At 52.6% G+C, this 21,447-nt stretch overlaps 1 protein-coding gene across 2 annotated transcripts in view; it reads left to right on the forward strand.

The window, feature by feature from the left end:
- Positions 1–21,447, forward strand: part of KSR1 (kinase suppressor of ras 1) — a 145,261-nt gene that overhangs the window by 69,360 nt on the left and 54,454 nt on the right. For both annotated transcript variants that reach the window (XM_065896956.1, XM_065896957.1), the window contains exon 2: positions 14,732–14,872. In XM_065896956.1, coding sequence (XP_065753028.1) covers positions 14,732–14,872 — 141 coding nt within the window. The remainder of the gene's footprint in view (positions 1–14,731; positions 14,873–21,447) is intronic.

Raw genomic sequence — 21,447 nt, forward strand, 5'->3', positions numbered from 1 at the left:
AACACATGAGTGTAGCTTGGGATTTGCCATGTAAATGGACTCACTCGGAAACAGGAGCAAGAATCTTAAAGGAATCAACAAGTCAGAATTTAACCACTTTCAAAGATAACAGGATACATTTTGTGATAAAAATGGCTGACCCCGAGTATTAACAATCCACCAGGCCTCGTGCCAAGCACTTTGCATCTCCCACCCATGAAGGTAGTACTGTTATCCCCCCATTTTACAGATAAGGAGACTAAAGCGTAGAGTGGCTGAGTAACTTAAGGCAACTGGACAGCAATAGATCTGGGATCTGAACCCAGGTCTGACCATCCCTCTCCCTACCGCCTCTGGCCAGCATTCCTGGGATAGCTCAACAGTGACGTTCTGCTCTCTGAGCCCTTTCTCACTCTCCACCAACGATAGTGTGGGTGATGTCAGCCCAGTTACAGCTGAGAGGACTGCACTGGGCTTAGGGGCAGAGATCCTGTATCTTTGAGCCTTGGTGCGCTGGAGAGGGTAGTCCCAGAGCTGCCGTCACCTCAACCCCACTGCAATTCCATTCCCGGCTTCCAGGTCTGATTTCTTTCTTATGTCATCTAAACCCCACATTTCCTTATCTTCCTCTGCCCAGATAAAATGGTCTCTTAAGAAGAGTGCTGGGAAGATTTTATAACAGAGAAGGCTGTGGGTAGTCGAATGGCCTTGGCAGATCCCTGGTAAAAAGAGGCATGAATGCCCTTGCCAAGCGCCTCCCAGCCTTCCTTTCCTGAGAGGCATCTGAGGGGTCCCAGCTAGGAGTGGCCCCAGTGGGACTCAGTGTTTCAGGAGTGCTTGGTTTTAATCTATTAACTTAAAACAATTTTGTCGCCTCTGGGGGGTTGGGGGAGGGGTGAGAGCACTGACAGTCGGACTCGAAAAGCCTGGGTGTGAGGCTGGTGCCTAGTACCCTGTGGCCTGAGGCATGTCCCTTCACCTCTGAGCCTTGCTTTCTCATCTCTGTAAATGGAGATGAGGATGGTCCTCATGGCTCTGTGGGGAGGGTCGGATGGGATGATGTCTGTAAACTGTGACGTGCCGTGACCAGGTGTGAGGCGTCCGCACAAGTACCCATAAGCTACCAGGTCATCTCACTGGTGCCCTTCAAGCTAGAACGGGCAGTCATGTCACTGGTGGGGCATCCTGGTCTCACCTGAAACTCAGCTTGGTAATTCGGTGTCAGAGGTGTTGCTCAGGCCTTGATAGTACAGAATGGATTGTAAAAGCGGGGGTAGTGCTGACCCGCCCTCTTGTTCAGAGCTGTTGGTTTCTACAGTCGGTTCTTAGCCCTGTTCCGTGGGAAGCCTGCAGACACATCAGCAGATCAGTAATCAACCCCTGCCTTTGGACACTCGCTTTTTGAGGTCTCCCCCAACCCCCTGTCCCGGGCTCCCTGTCAGCCGTCAAAGCCACGGCCTTACCCACGATTAAGGCCCCAGAGAAAGGAGATGGGAACAGATACCGGCTGGGTGCCTGCGGCAGGCCAGCTGCTGAGTATGTCTTATCGTTTTGTCTTGACAGTGATCTTTGGAGGCCAATCTTCCCCCTCATTTACAATAGAGGAAATAAAGGCTCAGAGATATTGTCAATGGCCCACAGTCCCTTAGCTGGTAGGAGGTGGGGGTGAGATTTGAACTTCAGTCTATCTGACTCTCCATCCCCATGATCTTTCCAAGGAAGATAGGGGAGAACTCGCTCTTTCTCTTGCAGGAACATCTGCTCTCCTTCAAGGGGTGGCAGCTTCCCGCTCTGCACGCGGGCCGGAGGGGGCCGGGTGGACAAGCTCCTCCAGGGCCTGGCCGCTCTGACTAGCGCTGCCTCTTTCTATCTGACCCCCTTCTGGGGGCTTTGGGAGGAGCTGGAGCTGGAGCAGCTGGGGCAGTGACTTTTGCTCCTGATGGGTGCAGGGCACCCCTCTGCCTGGGAGGTGGGGAAGGGGCAGAGCTCAAGCCGGGGGACACCTGGGCTGAGGTGCCTTTTCCAAGTCGGACCTTCGGGCCCGAAGGCTTCTGACAGGTAGCTGGCCCCTCCCCCACGAAGCACCGAGTTCTACTAAGTTAAACACACGTTGACTCATTTGCTGGAGAAACTCAGCTCTCAGGCTTCCTGCATTCCAGGGTGCTGGTATGCCAGAAATTCCCCCAGACAAGCCAGCAGGGAAGTCTTGTCTTTATAGTAAAAATGCTAATAAAACATCTCTAGAGTCTGCTCCTTCCTTTCCACCCACACTGCCACTGACTAAATTACCTTTTGTTCCCATTTGCTGAATTGCACTGGCTCCTTAATTGACTTTCCTGTCTCTGGTTTCTCCACACCCGCTTCAATCTGTCCTGTACATGGTTTCCAGAATGATCATTCAGAAACCCAAATCTGACTACGTTTCTTCCTTTGCATTCCTCCCCACGCCTGCAAGATTGATTGCTGGTGCCTTAGTGTGGCCTTCCAGGACCTTCCAGAATCTTCTGGGACCTGCATGAGCTGGCCCTGCCCCCTGGCTGACTTTGCCCTCCCACCCTTCCCCATCCCCTCTAGTCTCTAGCTAATTGCTGTATAGATCCGTTTTTTTTTTTTTTTGCGGTACGCGGGGCTCTCACCGTTGCGGCCTCTCCCGTTGCGGAGCACAGGCTCCGGACGCGCAGGCTCAGCGGCCACGGCTCACGGGCCCAGCCGCTCCGCGGCATGTGGGGTCCTCCCGGACCGGGGCACGAACCCGCGTCCCCTGCACCGGCCGGCGGACTCTCAACCGCTGCGCCACCAGGGAAGCCCAGATCCGTTTTTTACAAGGTTCTCTTGTGACTCTGGCCCTTGCTCATGCTATGTCCCCCACCTGGGTGCCATTCCTGCCCCTTACCCTCTGTCCGTGTGCCACACCCATGCTCCACCCTGACCTGTTGAACTCATCTCAAGGATTATTTCCTCTTTGATGCTGCCCCACCCCACCAACCCAGCCCCCTTGGGGTCCCACAAACTTCTGTGGCAGTACCCAGTGGCTGTCCTGGTCTGGAGGGCCTGAGGAAGCCCCGCCTGCACACCTGGACCTTGGTGAGGTTGGCTGGGCTCCGTCGGCACACCCTCCCTCTCCATGCGGGCTTGGGGCCTCTCCAGCCTCTCCACAGGGTCTCTCCATCAGAGTGGTCAGGGCTGCAGGAGACCCGTCCTCTGTTCTGTCTGTCAGAGCACCACAGTCCTGCCCAGATTCAAGGGGAGAGGACGCAGATCTTAGAGGGGAGGAACAGGAACTTCTTGGCCATCTTTAATCCACTGTGGTGGTCTGCACTTGCCTCCTGGCCTCAAGTGATCCTGTGCCTGTCAAACGGGGAGGAACAGCTCTCACCACGCCCTGCCAGGAGCAGGGCTCCTCCAGCCATTCTTTTTCTCTACAAATGCAAGACACTGCACATCCTGCTTCACCCCACCCCCACTGTGTGCACCCCTGGAATCTGGATCGTCTTGTATCTTCTAGGAGCGGGGGGTGCAGCTGGGGGATGTATTCCCAGGCACTCAGCATCCGCTACATCAGGCAGGTGACTAGAACAAGGATTCCTCATCTCTCTGCCTCTCCTGTCAGGTTAACTGTCCATCGTTACTCCGGGTCCTGTGTAATGGATGTGAAGTTACTATAAGGTATCACATCTGGGGGTATAGTACACTAGGTTCCTTTTTCAAGTGTATGTAACTGTCTAAGCCTCAGTTTTCTCATTTGTAAAATGAGGTTAATAGTAACAGAGGATTAAAGTGGCTATTAGATGAGACAGGACCCATGAGGTGCATGGCACAGTTCCTCACACATAGGAATATCCAGTTAAAAACACTGGTAGACAGTTGTGGTGAAAACGGTCCTGGAATACAAAAGTTACCTCAAAGTCGTTCATAGGCCTAAACCAAAAAAAAAAAAAAAAAAAAGAAAGGGTAAAACATAGAAGAACATCTTTGTGAAAGTGGGCTTGGCAAGGATTTTTTAGCTAGGAAGTAAAAAGTACAAACCAAAAAAGAAAAAAAATTGGACTTCAATAAATTGGACTTCATAAAAATGTAGCTGCTCTTTAAAATTTGGAAAGACTTTTTTTTGTAATTTTATAAATTTATTAATTTATTTTTATTTTTGGCTGCGTTAGGTCTTCGTTGCTGCGTGTGGGCTTTTCTCTAGTTGCGGCGAGTGGGGGCTGCTCTTCGTTGCGGTGTGTGGGCTTCTCACTGGGTGGCTTCACTTGTTGCAGAGCACGGGCTCTAGGCACGCGGGCTTCAGTAGTTGTAGCACGTGGGCTTCAGTAGTTGTGACTCGCGGGCTCTAGAGCGCAGGCTCAGTAGTTGTGGCACACGGGCTTAGTTGCTCCACGGCATGCGGGATCTTCCCGGACCAGGGCTTGAACCCGTGTCCCCTGCATTGGCAAGCGGATTCTTAACCGCTGCACCACCAGGGAAGCCCTGGAAAGACTTTTGGAGGAATGCTTTTGGATGGCACATGGTCCCAAGAAGAATGGCGAGATACCTTCTTTTTCTTTTTGTAGATTTTCCGGAAGCAGACAGGAAGCCTTAGAAGGTTTAGAAGGAGGTTTGAGACGGTGCAGCCTTAATAAACGTTAGCAGGAAGGACTGCTTTCGGTGGCAAGTAACAGAAGATGTGACTTCCACAAACAGGCCCTTATGTCTCTCCTACTATGAGAAGTTTGGAGTAAGGTGGCTCATGTGTTTATCAGCTGAACAGTGGTGTCTGTGTGGTTCTCTGGATAACTCTTGGCAGTTCTAATCTTCAAAGCAGGAAGGGGGGCTATGGGAAGCCCCGGAGACCGTCCCACTTGTGAGGAAAGCAAACACTTCCCCAGCATTTCCAGCAGACACGCCCTCGTGTCTCATTGACCAGAACTGTCATACATAGCTAATTTCAAAGGAAGCTGGAAGTGGGGCCCAGATCATCACAAGAGCCGTGCTGGGACCCCATCCTAGGTCGATTACATGGACGTAAAGTGAGGGTTGAGAACCGCTGACTCAGACCAGTTCATCACCGGGCACAGTGCTGCCCCAAACAGAGTGGGCATGGATATCAGATAGGTAATGAGCTGCAGCACCCATCATGCCAGGGGAGTTCGCCATCACGTTAGTCTACCCCTGGTATTCGAGGAGCTCACCTGTCCTCGCCCCTTACCCCCTGCGTAGTCCTCTATCCTTTTCCGTGATGGTCTCAGTTGCTAGGCAAACAGTCATGTTCCTGGAAAAGAAGACCTATCTCCCCAGTATATGGCACGACCTCCTACTCATAGCAGGTGCTTTCAGATCAGAGTTTGAAGTGTCTCACCTTGCCCCATCCCTCCCTTCTAGTGGCTTCCAGGCGCCAGGTCTTCAGGGTAGGTAAGGGAGTAGACCCATGGGCAGAAACCTACCTTTGTCGTTAGGTGCAGCCTCTGCCTTTTTTCCAGGCCTCTGCTTGATAATTCACACCCAGGCCCCCTACGGTGTGCGGTGTCAGGAATTCTCCGGGATTACGTCTTATCATTGAGGGGTTGAGAGTGAAGCCATGCGCTGTGGGCTGCTCAACTTCAGACAGGCACGTGGACTGTTTGAACTGGGACAAAGGCTGTGTCGATTAAGGGTCTAGTTTGTGGGGGACACCACCCCTGTGGCTCCTGACACCTGCTCTCCCCCCGGTTTCCCAGCAGACACACCGAGCGTTGGGACCATCAGGGATGCTCAGAGGGTGGGCATACTTGCTCCCCTTCGTTACCTCCCTCGGTCCGGTCAGATCTCTCTGTGGACACATCTATCACCCCCACTCGTGTGAGTTCCTCAAGCTTATGCACTAGGTTGCTTATGGCCACGTCACAGCGCCTCTCGTTGCCAGGCGACGGGAACAGCTTTCCCAAGGACTTGTTGAATGAGTGGATGACGCACTGAGGCTCTCCTTCCATCCCTCGTGCCATCGCTCCAGGCCCAGGGCAGTTAAGGGTTTAGAGCGGGTGTCTGGCTTTCTAGTGATTTAGTCCAGTTTGTCCCCGTGGCCCCTAAGGACCACTAGTTCTAAAAAACCCATGTGGGTACTGGGGGCTCATAGGGTTGAACTGAGGCAGGAAGCAAACCTGCAAAGGCAGCCCTGAGACGGTTCCTTTACTGACTTTTGAAAGCCAAGGTTGCTTTCTGAAGAGCACATTCATTTGGCCCACCCTTGGCTTCTCAGGTGGGAGCTGTCTTAGGATATTTAGGTCAGGGGAATGCCTTCCTCTTGAAAACCTTTCCCGCTGAGTCTCAAGACCTCAGTGGAGCATGAGACGGGATGGCAGGTGTTGCCGAGGAAACTCGGGGCCTTGGCTGTCCGCCCTGGCTGGGCTCAAGCTCCATCTTTCCCCAGAAGCCTGTTGAGTGCTTCAGGGCCACATCAGTCCCTCCTTTCCTGCCTACCCATAGTTAGCCCCAGAGCAATTGGAACGGGAGATGCTATCTAATGGGGATGCTAACTGCACAGAAGAAATTAACAAACTCATCAGTGCCTCTGGGCAGGGTCTCCCGCACCCACTGCCATGCTGGCCCCTGGTACTGACACCCACCAGTGAGGCCAAAGTCTGATTCTGTTTTGTCTCAGCCTGGGTTTGAAGCTCGCATCTACAGCTGGTTGTCAGGCTCCAGAGTCTGCAGCCCCAGTGGAGCCGACGAAGGGGGCGGGAGGCCCTGAGTTCCCAGCTGTGGCCGTCTCACCCCCGGCCTCCGTGGGAATGGCTCCACTTGTGGTCTGGGGCGGACTTGTTTGTTTGTGTTTGAAGTTCCCCAACTCTGAGTTTAACGTCAGGGCAGGGTTGCTGGGCGGGGAGATTGTCTCTGCACAGATGCACGCGTGTGGCGGCTTCCCTGGGAGGGCATGGGTGTGGGACAGAGGGCGTGAAGGATGGCTGGTTGCGAAATACCCGGCTTGGGAATTGTCACTTTCTCCTCTGCTCGCCCCACTTCCCCTGGCGTGCTCGCTCGCTCTGCCCCTTGCCCACTAATGGCAGCCCCACTGGGTACCCTCGAGACCTCTGCGAGGCTCGGCGGTGCCAGGGCCAAGGGCTGCCGCTGACACTCTTGGAGCTGAGTGCCTGGCCTGGCCTGTGCGGGGAGCCATGAGCTGCGTCATGACCTCCAGAGGCCTCCTTACAACCTCACAAATCATTTTGCAACATGTTGGCCGTGGCAGCCAGACCAGACTGCTTAGCTGGCTGGGTTGGCAGGAGGTCCCCAGAAGCTCACTGCAGCTTTGAGGAGGAGGTAAGAGAAGTAAGGGGAACAGCCCGAGGCCTGGGCAGAGCTGGCCGGTGCCAGGGAAGGAGCAGCGGCTTCAGGGACCGAACAGGGAAGGCTGGAGTAAGTCCCAAGAGCTTTGGCGACTTCCTGAAGTTTGGGATGGGTTAGACAGGGACCTGGCCCTAGCAAGGACTGCTGTGGACGTCCTCTTAAGAATATATAGTGTGGGGCTTCCCTGGTGGTGCAGTGGTTGAGAGTCCGCCTGCCGATGTAGGGGATGCGGGTTCATGCCCCGGTCCGGGAAGATCCCACATGCCGCGGAGTGGCTGGGCCCGTGAGCCATGGCCGCTGAGCCTGCGCGTCCGGAGCCTGTGCTCCACAGCGGGAGAGGCCACAACAGTGAGAGGCCCGCGTACCGCAAAAAAAAAAAAAAAAAAAAAGAATATATAGTGTGGCCCACCTGGAAAAGGGATCAGGTCCCATAGGTGTAGGTGAGCTGGAAGCTGGTCCAGAAACTGTGCCTGCTGCCTGGAGGGCTGAGTGAGCCGAGGGGAAGAGGGTGGACGTGTGGAGGCCCATCCAGGTGCATCTCCTCATTCTGCAAAGCATGCCAGGGTCTCCTCGAAAGGGGCAGCCCCTGATAGCAGTCAGGGCGGTGGCTAGTTTTAATGAATTTAGAGCTGGTTTGGAGCCAGGGATTGGGTGTAGCCCAAAGGGTGGATACTTGCACAACAGGACCGGATGTGGTGGCCCATGATGGCCGAATACCTTTGGAGAGCGTAGGGCAGTCTGTGACTTTTATTCAGAGGACTCATTGCCTGGAACAGTCGGGACGTGGCTGGATCTGGGGCTTGGGGCCACAGGAGAGGCAGACCCTGCCCACTGCCATCCTGCTTGTGCCTGTCAGGACAGCTTAGATGAGCAACGGGGCCAGGGAGTCGTTATTTGGGGAGATGGTGTGGAATATAGAAACAGGGCGTTGGGTTGAGGTCTGAGTCCCTTCATGATTCAGAACAGTTACAGAGTTCTCAGAGCCTCGGTTTCCGCACCTGTAAGATGGGAATAATAAAATACACCTTTAAGTCTCATGGGTTCATTAGCACGTGTGGTTTGACTATTGGTGAGTGACCCTGAGTGACAAGCTGCCCTTGTTATCGTGCTGAGGCTGGACTCAGAATTGCCTGCCGCTGTTTGTAGGCTGGGTGGGCGGGTGTCCCTCCGCCAGTGAGTGAGCCAGGCAGGTTGCCCAGCACCCACATCTCGACATAGTTCTTTTCTCCCATCAAGAGTCTGGAAAGATCTGTGACTTGTTTGGTAATACAAAACTATCTTGTGGGAAAAATGATATGCTTAGGAGCTTTGGGGTTGTGTGAAGGTTGGGACACCACTCTTGTACTGCAGTGCTTATGTCCTGGAATTTTCATTGAGAATCCAGGGAGAGGAGGGGATAAGGTATTACATAAATAGAAGAGATTATCATCACTACCAGGGTTGATAATGAAGTGTTGACATGGTTTCCATAATTGAGAGAGCCCACTGCTATACCTGGGAGTCTGGTGTCCATCTCCGCCTGTGCCTGGGATTCATTGCCCATTTATATTTCACCGTCTGCCACCTCTGACCTGCTTGCCCTGCTTGAGATGGGAAGTCCTGGAACCCTGAGAAGGCAGTGATCTGCTCAGGGTCCTGCAGCAGCCAGCAGGGTTAGGGTGACAACTGTCTTGGCATCTGGTCACTTGTATAGCCTGGATCACAGATCATCCAGAGAAGAGATCTCCCCCTCCCAGGCCCTGTGTTTTAGGGTATAGCTGACTTTGTTTGCAAAACCAGTTGTCTGGAAAGACGTGTTTTCTGCAAAGCTGCAAAACCCTGGGTGAGAAATCATCCAGGCACACAGCCGTTGCCTGAGGCCTCTCCTGTTCCTACGCCCTTACAGCTCTGGGAGCTGCTTCCTTTTCCCGGGGAAGTTTTTCTCTTTCAGTGGCATGTACTTCGGGAGATCTGACTGGTGTCTGCTCTTCAGGGGTGTCTGACTGGCCTCATCTCCATGGAAGGGATGCTTAGGGCAGCCTCCGTTTGGGAGGCCTGTTTGGGAGTCACGCCAGCGCAGCCAGGGCTGACAAAGGATATTTGAAGTTGATCAGGGTGCCAGGCTGGGGTGCAGGTGCTTGTCTGGGCAGGCAGCATCCCCAGAGTCGGCGCAGCTCCTCTCTGGCCACGTCATCTGGTGCTAATGGTGGAGGTGTGAGCGCTCCAAGGAGAAGGGGTGCTCAGGTTTCTTGGAGTCAACCTGGGAGCGGGGTCTTGGCCCTTAGACCTGAAAATAAACATCCCGGCTCTGTGAATATCACCAGCATTGTCCTGAAGGCCATCGCCAGCATCTGGGTCTTCTTTAGTCCCATCTCTGAAACCGGCATGACCTCACCTGCGTTCTCCCTGTTACCCAAGGAGGTTGTAAGAGAACCTGAAGACTTAGCTGGATGAGGACACCACCCACCCAGGCTTCCACTGAGCACATGTTTCCTTGTGCTGGGCATTTTCTGAACATTTTAAATCCATGTTTTCTCATGTAAGTCTTCACAATAGCCCTTGGTAGGGGATCATCCCCATTTTAGAGGTGGGGAAACTGAGGCTGACAGGTTAAATCTGTGTTCACCTGCTGAGGGAGGGTGGTGGTGGGGGGCTTTGAGGCCAGGTCCCTCTGTCCCGAGAGCTGGAGTTTTTCCTCAGAGCTACACTGAGTCTTGGATGTGCTTGGTGTAACCAAGGGTAATGTTCTGGGCCTGTATTTTTGTCAGTGTTGTTCCAAGCACTTTCATATATATTTGGACCCCAACTTCCATAAAATGTTACCCTTTTTATAGTGAGATTGAAGCTGAGCTAAGGGGGGATTTCCCCAAAAGCCTTGACCATAGGTGTCAGAGCTGGGACCAGAGCCTAGATCTTTCAGTCTTGGACACTTAGTGAGCGCCTGCTGTGTACCGTGTCTCGGTGATACCCACCGACTGTTTGCAGGCTGACATGATGCTCTTCTGCTCCTTCTTTAAATCAGGCTGAGTGTCAGGGCGGGGACGGGATGCACAGCCATGAAGCAAAAGGGTATCAGGGGTGGAGGAAGACTTTTATTCTACCCCAGGTCCTCGCCTGGGGCCAGGGTGCTGATGACTCTTTCCCACTTGCTGCTGGTCCCGTCGCTGAAACCCCCAGGTGCTCTTCTTTCTGAAGAATTTATATCTTGCGGTTTTGTGGTTAAGAGAAAATGACGCTACCCATGAAAAGCCCTCACGGAGGTCCCTGGTGCTGGGCCGGCAGGCCCTGCTACGGCTTGTCTGGGAAAGTAGCCCCTGGGTGTTTCTGCGACTGCAACCAACTTTCTAAAAAGTGAGAGCAGCTTTATTTTTGCTCAGGTGGGAGCTGCTCCATGCCGGGCACCTCCTTAAGCAGAACCCAGATCTGCAGGTGTTGTTTCTTCTTTACGATCTCTAGTACACCGGTCCCGTGTCGGGGTCGCAGTGCACCCCGACTCATCCCCTTTCCTGGTCCCCGCACAGGTGGCCAGGCTTATGGGTTGTCAACTGCGTGCAGTGAGGAATCCCTTTAAATTCTGCATGGTCCTACCTATGGGCCCCCTCTGGGCTGCCTAGTGGGGATCCCTAACAGCCTTTAAAAAAGAAACCGCTCGCTCTGCTTTGGGGGAACTCGCCCTGGATTTTGAGACTCTCGAGCTCCTGAGCCATCACTTGCCTGATTTGGCATTTGTTTTCCACTGGCATTTTAATAAACATGTGTGCCTGTCGGGGCTCCAGAACGTATTGTGTGTTCATTTGTCCATTCATTCAGCTAAGGTTTTACAGTAGCAGACCACACGCCAGGTGCTGTGCTGGCCCCTGGGGATCTAGTGGTGATCAGGTGATCAAGAACACAGACCAGGCCCCTGGCTTCAGGGAGTTTCCTGTCTAAAGAAGGAAGCAGACAAGTAAGATATTAGAACCGCGCTGAGTGATCTGATGGAGGAGAAGGGCTGGGGCTGTGAGGAACAGGGCTGAAGGGCTTGGTGAAGTCTTCCTGGAGGAATGGATATCTAAGCTGAGTTGTGGAGGCTGAGAGGTCGTTGGGATGAGCCTTCCTGGTAGAGTGCCAAGGGCTGCGGGCCTTGAGGCTGAAAAGGGCGGGACACGTTGGCGGGGCTGAATGCGATAAAGCCCCCAGATACTGGCTCGTTGTCAAGGCCAGGTTGGCTGATCTCGATGTTGACCTGTGATGGCCAAAGTCTTAGCAGAATGGATGGGTTATTAATTTGCTCCTAGGGGTGCAGCCCTTGAAACACTCGGGCTGGTGACGGTCCGCCCTCTTTGCTGCTGCTATTAGCGCCAGCAGCCTGAGCTCTTTGGTTCACGCAGAAAAGAATGGTTTTGACTTTGCACAGTTAATTGACTTATTTATTGCCTTGTCTTTGGTCAGCAATCTGGCACTGTGGTTTGAGAGCAGTTTGGAGTGGAAGGAAGCCCTGGCTGTGAGAAACCTTTCAATGTGGGGATAAGGCTCCTGTGTTTTCTTCCCTCCTTCCTTCCTCGGGCATATTTGAGCACATGTTATGTGCCGGATGCAGTAATAGGCGTGTGGGGACAGTCAAATGAGGTGGGCACGGTCCCTGCCCTGCTGTAAAATAATGGGGGACTAACCTAGTCTTTGGGGGTGGTTTCCATACTATAATTCAATCCTCCCAACCAACTGCAAGCTGGTATCATCCTTGCTGTTGTACAGATGACAGAACCAAGACTCAGAGATGTTAATGCACTTCCCCGAGGTCACACAGCTGTTAAATGGCAGAAGCTAGATTTGAACCCAGATTCTGTTCAACTCTGAAGCCTGTGCTGTGTCCACTGCCCTGGGAGCTCACATCTATTGGGGGAGACCTAGTCAGAAGCTCGAACATGAACTCCTCTGTGATAGGCGCTACCAGAGAGGTGTAGACAGTGCACCCGGAAGGGGAGATGAGGGATTCTGATTAGCCCGGGAGGTCTTGCCCAGGCCAAGGACATTGTGGCTGGAGGAGGGAAGGATTTCCTGCCAAAACAGTTTGAGCAGAGGCCTGGGAGTAGGGAAGTACAGAAGGTATTTGTGGAATCCCCGTAGCACCCAGGTTAGGTGGAGAGGAGATGAGCCTGGAAAAGAAAGTTGAAGCCCTGAACTTGGAATTGGCCTCTGGTCACAATTGGGAGAGATGGGTCAGAGTGGGACACGAGTGCCTCTACTTAGCCCCGTAGAATGAAAGCAGCACTTGTGTCCTCACATTCGTTAGCTTTATGCTCTAAAGATGCTCCCAGGGGCCTAGGTTCCATAATAGGACAGCACATAGTACACTTCTTGTGTGGCAACCCGGAGTTGCCCACCCCAGCAGAGAGCGTTCCATTAGCAATGTCTGCTCTGGGTACCTGAAGGGCATGTGCTGCAGGAATGCCATTGGGTTTGCCTTTGTCTAGGTTTCACTAAACATCAAAACTGTACAATGAATGGAATTATTTTTGTTCTGACTCAGTGTTTCCTCTCTAGCAATTGTCCCCACTTGCCGCTGAGCTCTCTAGATAGCAGGACTTAGCAGAGCTCAGGGCTGCAGGAGAGGGCCCGTGCCCCTGAGTGTAGCAGATTGTGAGCCTGGGACCAGATACATTTCTGGGGGAAACTTCGGAAAGACTGATGTAGAAGCAATGGTTTTGTTGTCATTATGGGTCTCATTTCACACCTCATATCCCTCTAGCCATAAGGGTTCTTTAACGGGTCTGTGGATAGAATTCAGGGGGTCCATGAATTTGGAGGGGAAAAGAATTGTACCTTCTTTTTTTTTCATTAACCTCATCTGAAATTTAGTATGTTGTTCAATTTGGATGGAGGCAACAAGGCACAGCCATCTGAGCAAATATGTGCGGCTCAGTCACCAGTAGAAATCACAGCTGTTTTCATATCACATGACAGTTGTGGGGCTATCTGAAAAAGCAGTTTGTACTTGTCACAACTTCAAAGGTATGAGACCCGTTGCTAGATATTGTTTGATGCTTTAATAAAGAAGCTTATAGTACTCTATAACAATTTTAAGTAATACTTGGATAAGTATATTTAAATATAATTGATTTCATTTGTAAACCTAATGTTCTGTTTTATGGATTTAAAAGCATTGTTCTTAGAAAGGGATCAGGGACCTCCCCAGACTGCCAAAGGGGTCCATGGTCCAAAAATGGTCAAGAGCTCCTGTTTGGAAATTGGGAGGCTTTCTAAGTATTTGAAATTTTAAATTATTAAATGTCAGTAATTATTTTTTAGCATTGCAACTGTGCTAACAAAAAGAATCCTTACTCTTTAGAGAAAATATACCGAGGTATTTACAGATGAAAGAAAAAGGAATGAATGAACAAGGGCAAAAACCCTGAAGGGGGCAGCAGGTCTTGGGAAGTGGCTCCAGTGGCGGGGTTCCTTTGTCCAAGACTTTGAAGGTGGTGCCTGCCTTTGGGGGAAGCTCTCAACGGATGCCTGGGTCGCTGGGTGTCAGCCGAGCCTGGTCCTCTTTGTGTTGTGCGCTCATTTCCATGTTTTCAAGTCCACTCCACCTTCTCAATCAGCCCCCGCTGCGCCCGCGCTGCAGGTCTTGCCCCTCTGCATCCGTCAGAACCCGGTTGGTCGGGGCCCAGCGTTTGTCAAAGAGAATACTTGTCTGACTTTAATTTACCCTTAGTTTTTTGAAGTTTTAGCCTTTTGAGAGTCTTTTGAAAGCTGTGGACACGCTTCCCTGGAAAGTGCACAGATTCACATGTCTGAAATTTGCATACATTTCAGGGATGGGTCTTGGTGGACCCAAGTCAGGGACCTTTGCCAGCCACGCCACAGCCCACAGGCCTGGCCAGCACTCACGGTGTGTGTGCTATGTGCCAGGCACACACTGAGTGCTTCATTTCTTCTCTGCCCCCCAGAGAGGGAGGTTCTATTATTACCCCCATTTTCTGGAGAAGGAAACTGAGACTTTCCTGGGGGCGGGGTGTTAAGTAGCGTGTCCAAGGTCACAGGGCTAGGGTGTGTCTGAGCCTTCGGATCCCAGCCCAATCTGATTCTAGGCTGGAAGCAGCCTAAGTGGAAGGCCACTCATCTTCCTCAAACCCCCCTGTCTTCCGCATCGTCAATCACTGATGCGCCCCTCCTCCCCTTCCCCCAAGCAGGAAGCCCTTCTTCCATTTAACCTGGTTCTGTCTTCTGCCCAGTCTTGACAGTTACTCTCCGAAGAGCGTGGTCCTGAGGGGGAGGCCGTGCCAGCCAGCCTTGGGTGGGGTAACGGGTGATGGGTGGTTCTCTAGGATTTCCTGCTTCACCCCGTTTGAATGGCAGCAGAGGGGGCACCTGGCAGGCCCCTGTCCTTATCACACGGCCCGTGTTTGCCAGAGCTCCCCATATCATGCTCGGGGCTGCCATGTACACGTGCCCGGAATGAACCCACTTTTCTTTCCTGGACTTCCCACAGGCAAAGCTGGTCCGGTACATCTGCAAGCAGCGGCAGTGCAAGCTGAGCGTGGCTCCCAGCGAGAGGACCCCGGAGCTCAACAGCTACCCTCGCTTCAGCGACTGGCTGTACACCTTTAACGTGAGGCCGGAGGTGGTACAGGTACGTGGGCCGGGCTGTGGGGATTGGGGTCTGGGGGTGGGGCATGGGGGGGTAGTCAAGCAAAGGGACCACGCACAAACCCGAGGACCAGCTCCACTGTGGCTAGTGCTCTATACTCAGGAAAGGAATGTGGGGGGATGGCAGCAACAGGAGGGACTCAGGGTACATGTGGCTCTAGTATGTGTCCTGGGTGCCATCGCTTTATGAGCCAGACAGCCTGACCACACCACTCATAGGTTCGCCGTGAGGACAGCAGCCGACGTTTCTGGAAACGTCGGCTGTGCAACAGACACTGTGTTAAACACTGTGCAGAGAATCTCACTTCATTCTCACAAAACCCTGTGAAGGAGTTACTGTCATTATTGCCATTTTATACTTGAGAAAATTAAAGCACAGAAGGGTCAAATAACTTGTTTAAAAGCATACAGCTAGTAAATGATAGCTTTGGAATTTGGAAGCAAGGGTCTGAGTTTAGTTTTCTCCTGTAACTGCAGTAATATATTATTTTCTTTCCTTTGTTCTCTCTTGTCATCCATCCAACCTACCCACCCACCTACCCACTAACTAATCAACCGGTTTGCATGGAGAGGGTCAGGGGTCCAGGACAGCTCTCACGGGGCATCAATAAATCAATGCTTGGCAGGTGTGATTCACCCAGCCAGGTCTTTTAAATCCTTTATTTCTCTTCTAAAATCAAAAAGATGGACTCTTGCTATTGTTTTAAAAGTAATATGAGTTCATTTTATACTTTATTCATTTACACTTTGGAAAACAGAAAAGGGAGGGGAAAAATCACATACATATTCCCACTACTCAGAGAAAAATCTGTGATCATTAAGATTCTGATTTTTCCTTCTAGTCTTTTTTTCTTTTTGCCCTAATAGTTAAGTCTTTAAAAAATCTCTAGTGGGTTAGACCTGTGCTGTCTAGTAAGGTAGCTAATATTGTGACTTGGAATGTGGCAAGTCCACACTGAGATGTGTTACGGTTTCAAAGATATAAATTCAAAGATGTGCTGAATCAAGACTTGATACAGAAAAAAGGAAAAGAAATATTAACAACTTTAAGATTTTAATCTGGTGAGGTGACACTTTTGGATATATTAAGCTAAATAAAATGTGATTCAAATTAACTTCATAGATATTTACTTTTTAAAATGTGGCTGCTCAAAAATTAAAATTTAAGTGCGTGGCTTGCATTATTTTTCTCTAGGGCAACACTGGTTTAAACCATCCTGAATAAGCAATTTTATATTTTGCGCTTATCATTTGACCTGCTAAGTAGCCTGTTTTCCCCGTATCTTCGCACTTGGTAACCCCCAGCCTTTTTTTAAGTGGATGCATGATGTTGAAGTGTATGTGCTGTGGTTTACTAGGCAGGGGTTAATTCCAGTTGTTGACTATTATATATAACATGGTGGTTAATATTATTTAGGAAGCTATTTGTGTATTTAAGAATTTTCCCTAGGAGAGATTCCAGCACAGGAGGTGACGTGAGCATTAAAGGTTTGGGGAAGGGGGTAGAAGAAGATGGGAATGAATGGGGGAGACCCACAGGGCTGCTCTCAGCACCTTACATGCTCCCGGCCCTGGCCCCGGCCCCATATTTGTGGCATATGCCAGCTTTTAAGAAACTGGCAGAGGGACTTCCCTGGTGGCGCAGTGGTTAAGAATCCGCCTGCCAATGCAGGAGACACGGGTTCAAGCCCTGATCTGGGAAGATCCCACATGCCGCAGAGCAACTAAGCCCGTGTGCCACAACTACTGAGCCTGTGCTCTAGAGCCCGCGAGCCACAACTACTGAGCCCACGTGCCACAACTGCTGAAGCCTGTGCACCTAGAGCCTGTGCTCCGCAGCAAGAGAAGCCACTGCAGTGAGGAGCCCACGCACCGCAAGGAAGGGTAGCCCCTGCTCGCCGCAACTAGAGAAAGCCCACTCGTGGCAACGAAGACCAGCGCAGCCAAAAATAAATGAATTAATTAATTAAAAAAAAAAAAGAAAGAAACTGGCAGAAAAGAGTTGTTCCATGTGAAGGTTGAGGGAAACTGTTTTGTGAGCTGGAGGTATCTTGGGCGTTATTAACAGTTCCGCGTACGTGTAACACATAATATGTATAATGTATACGTATAATAACACATAATACGTATAATGAACTTCACCTCTCTACATCTCTCCATCTGTCTCCCCACTCACCCATCCCCACCTGCCTAACAGTTTTCTGCCATACAGGAAGGATATCCAAACATATGATGGTTAATCCATGGTGACAGATTTAAAATCATGGGCTTGGAGACTAGGAAGAACTGAATGGTCCCTCCAGCTCCCCAGGCCAACCCCTAAAATTTCTCTAGGGGCTCCCCACCCCTCCTTAAAATCTCAGGATGAAGCCGTTTCCCCTCACACTCATGTCTGTAGCTTAAGTTGGAGATACTGGAGCTCCACGAGGGCAGTGACTTGCCCAGCATCTCATCAATGTTATCCCTACTTGGCCGTGAGAGTTCAGAGTGGCCGAGGGGCTCTTTGAGGGTCCCAGAGCTAGTAACAGGGACAGACTTGAGGTTCAGACCTGGGCCTGCTGGACTCCAAACTGTGCCTTCTAACTTCCTGTCTCGGGCCTGAGACATCGCTGGCAGATGGCTTTGCTCCTCAAGGGGTTTCCCTCAGATCTCCAGAGATGCGAAGTGCAGGAGACCCAGCCCCACCCATGTCAGTCTTTGAGACAGGAGCCAGCTGTGCCCAGGGCAGAAGCCAGTACCACGAAGGCCGGCTACAGAGGCTTGTTTGGCCTCTGGGGAGCACTCTGGTGGCAGCCGGTACAGGGGTCTCCCAGCCGGGCGCAGAGGTGAAGCAGATCCCGAGTCAGGTGATGTTTGAATCACAAAGTCATGCGTGATAGTCAGAGCTGGGTGGTAAATGAGGGACGAGCTCCTTTGTGCTCAGTGGTCAGACAGGCAGGAGAGCCCAAGAGCCAGGTGTATTTGGGAGCCAGGATGCTACCTGGCGTGGAGCAGTGGGGCAGAGTCTGAGCAGAGAGCTGTGTGGGGACGGCGGGCTCAGGGTGAGACAGCACGAGTGTTTCCAGTTGCTCAGTGACTCTTGCCCCAAGACGTACTGCAGACCCGCCCACCTCCCTCCATGTCTCCCTTCCCCCGCCACCATGGTCCAGGCCCCCATCCTCTCTCACCCAAACTCCTGCAGCAGCTCTGGAACTGTCTCCCTGCTTTATCATTCACCTGCTTCATTGCATTTTCCACACAGCAGCCAGAGTGCCCGTGAAGAAACATAAATTGGATCACATCACTTTCCATTGCTTCCCACTTCTTTCCGAATAAACACCAGATGCCTCACACACTTTGACCTCTGCCCGCCTCTCTCTGGCCTCATCTCGCTCACTCTCCCCTTCGCTCCCTCCGGTTTGACCTTTGCGCCCACTCTTCCGCTCTCTGGAGTGCTCTTTCCTAGGCTGATTCTGTGGGCATCATTCTAGTGTCAGGTCTATTGTCACTTCCTCCAGGCAGTCTTCCCTGATGACGTGACCTAAAGGTCACTCCTATCTTTCATTTTCTACCAATGCACCTTGGCTGATTTTCTCAAGGGCACCAGTCCCTTTCTGGAGTTTACGTAACTTATTTGTTGCTCGTGGTCTGTCTCCTCTCTCCCGCTGGAGTACAAGCTCCGGGAGACAGGGACCTGCCTGCTCTGGTTGTTGGTCACAGAATCCCCTTTGAGTATTGGGCCTGATGCGATGACTGTTTGAGAAGAGGGAGGAAGGGTGGATCTCATCATGACATGGCGGATGTCCCCTGAGTCAAGGGTTTGGTCCTGAGTGGGTGGTGACACAGGTTATTCCAGGGTCTGGCTTTCCAAGCCTGTAAGATAGGCCACCGTTGGGACTATAGCCCCAAAGATCCATCTTCCCAGTCATGCCCGGCTGCCCATGAGTCAGCCTCTGGAAAGACCCCTGGGAGAGTTGGTGCTCCCAGGGGAGGGGCCTTCTCCAGGAAGGCCGGAGCCCCAGGGAGCCCTTCTGACATAACGGACCACCTTTCATTTATTAAGGGGTTGTGCTTTCAAATGCCTGACCAGTCTCTTGCTGGGAGGCCTCTGTGTCTGATTATGAGTCTGGACCATGACTAAGGGGCTCCTGGGACCCCTGAGGGTCTCATTTTGCCTCAAAGCTGACATATAGAGAGCACACCTGGCGTGTAGTCCAAGTGCTGTGTATGCACTGAGTCCTCGCTCTCTGCCACGTCTCTCTCCTGCCTCTTAGAAATGCCTGGGTTCTTGGCCTGGCTCTGGGAACCTGACCAAACCCTTAACCTCCCTAAGCCTCAGTCTCCTTCTCTGTAAAATGGGGGAGTAACCCATGTGCCATGTGTTCGCTGAGGCAGTTGTGAGGGTCGAGCACTTCGAGGCACTGTGGTGTTTGCTGGGGTGGAAGAGGGAAAATTAAGGCGGTTTCCTCACCTCATCCTCAGCTGCCATTATTCCTGAGTGAGAGTCAGACCCAACAGAGGCTGTCGGAGGCTTGTACACCAGGCAGCTGTAAATAGCCATCAGGGGAGTGGATGGAAACAGGGGCTGGCTGGGGGGCGCTTTTCTGAATCAAGAGGCAGTGGGAGTTGGCTGAGGGCTTAAGACAGAAGGCAGCACATGGGACCAACTGGAGGCAGGCCCAGTGTCCGCCTCCCACGTGCTGCTGGTCCCAAGGGCCACACATGGTCATCCTTACCAGCATTGGCCTCCTCACCGCCATCGTCACCCTCACCGGTGGGCTGGAGGAAATGAGGCCAGAGTGGCTGGGGAACAGGAGGAGGGCAGGCTAGGCTGCCTGGGTTTTAAGAACCACAAGGAAACACTGGCCGGGTGTCACTCCATCTTCCCCCAGACTCCCCAGACCCTTCTTCTCAAGATTAGTCTTTTTCTTCACCCCCAGATCTCATGTCAGTTCGGGCCAGAGTGTCCTGAATGTTGGAAAGAAGGCTGTTTCCTTTAGAAATCCCAGCCCCTTCTGACCCGGGAGGAGCTGCCCTCACTCGCTGTGTTCCTTAGAGATTCTCCTTGCCATGGGGGGGCGGGGGCAGAGTTAGAGTAGCTCCGCACCTGGCTTCAAGGCCAGCCCTGGGGCGTTGGCCTGTCTTGTTCTGTTTCTTAACCCCGGCAGTTGTGTGGACTCTGTTTTTGTTTTTGTGTTTTTGCGGTACGCGGGCCTCTCACTGCTGTGGCCTCTCCCGTTGCGGAGCACAGGCTCCAGACGCGCAGGCTCAGTGGCCATGGCTCACGGGCCCAGCCGCTCCCGCGGCATGTGGGATCTTCCCGGACCGGGGCACGAACCCGTCTAGGGGACGTGGAAGTGGCCTCAGGGCAGTGTGGCACTTCTGGGTTTCTGGTGTGGACGAAGGGACTCTGCACTCTTCCTCCTTTTGCCACCGGGGACACATCTCAGCCCTCTGCGGCTTCAGAGCCTGCTGCAGGCACTCTGACCTGTGTGCCCACTGACTCCTCTTCTCCCTCCTCTGTGGGTGCTGGCGACGGGCAGCTCTGGAGATGCCTTCCTGTATTCACCCACCCGTCAGTCCTTTGTCCAGAGTGACACTGTGCAATAGGACTTTGTGATGCTAGAAACATTCTCTTCTGCCCTTTGCAGGGTGGTAGCCACCGGCCACATGTGGCCCGGCGGGGGACACTTGAAATGTGTGTAGTGCGACGGAGAAAGTGAAATTAACGTTTGTTTCCATCATACTGAATTTTAATTTAAATAGCCACTTGGCGGCTGCTGTGATGGGGCAGCACAGGTCTGGAGCCCGTGCCGGTGGGGCCGTGTGCTGAGAGCCGGGATGCTAAACACGCTCTCCCCGGTGCCAGGAGCTCTCAGGCTTGGGGGAGATGCATGATCAACAGCTGGCACCGAGTGCCCGGATGGAAGCCAGCCTGGGGTCCGGAAGCAAGCGGGCACACTCACCGTGGGTGCTGGCCGGGGGCTAGCCTGGCGGGAAGGGGAAGGACACGCTAGACGGAGGGAGGGAACAGTAACTGCAAAGACCCCGGGGTCTGGGTCTCAGACAGCTGGTGCCGTCCTCACAGGAAGTGCTTGCAGAGGGCTGGTCCGGGAGGAGATCGGTGAGGAAACAGGGTTGGTTCGTGGATCTCTCCATGAGTGGAGCGTAGGGGTTGGGGTTTTATCTGGGAGATCATGGAAGAGTGTGTGCATGAGAGAGGAAGACAGAAAACATTAGGATTGTTTGAAGGAAAGTAGAACTCCTCCTAGTGAGAAGGCTGGGCTCATCAGGGCTGGCAGGGTGGGGGGGCAGGGGTGGAAGGTGAGCCAGTGCCCCTGGCTGGTGAGGAGTGGGGAGCAGGTCTGGAGGGTTGGGGGGCCTTCGGGACGAGGGAGTGAGCAGGAGACTGAGTTAGAGGCAGGGCGCCTTCCCCGGGCATCTAGAGTCACACGCTGTGACTGTTTCCGCCCCCTTCCGCATCTATAGGTTAAAAACGAAAAGTCACAGCTTCATGTTCTGGCTGCAGCTGGGGAAATGATTTCAGAGCCTGCTGGCTTGGAGCCATTTTTGTTTCTT

Source organism: Phocoena phocoena, chromosome 19 (assembly GCF_963924675.1).
Source record: "Phocoena phocoena chromosome 19, mPhoPho1.1, whole genome shotgun sequence".
NCBI classification, from domain to species: Eukaryota; Metazoa; Chordata; class Mammalia; order Artiodactyla; family Phocoenidae; genus Phocoena; species Phocoena phocoena.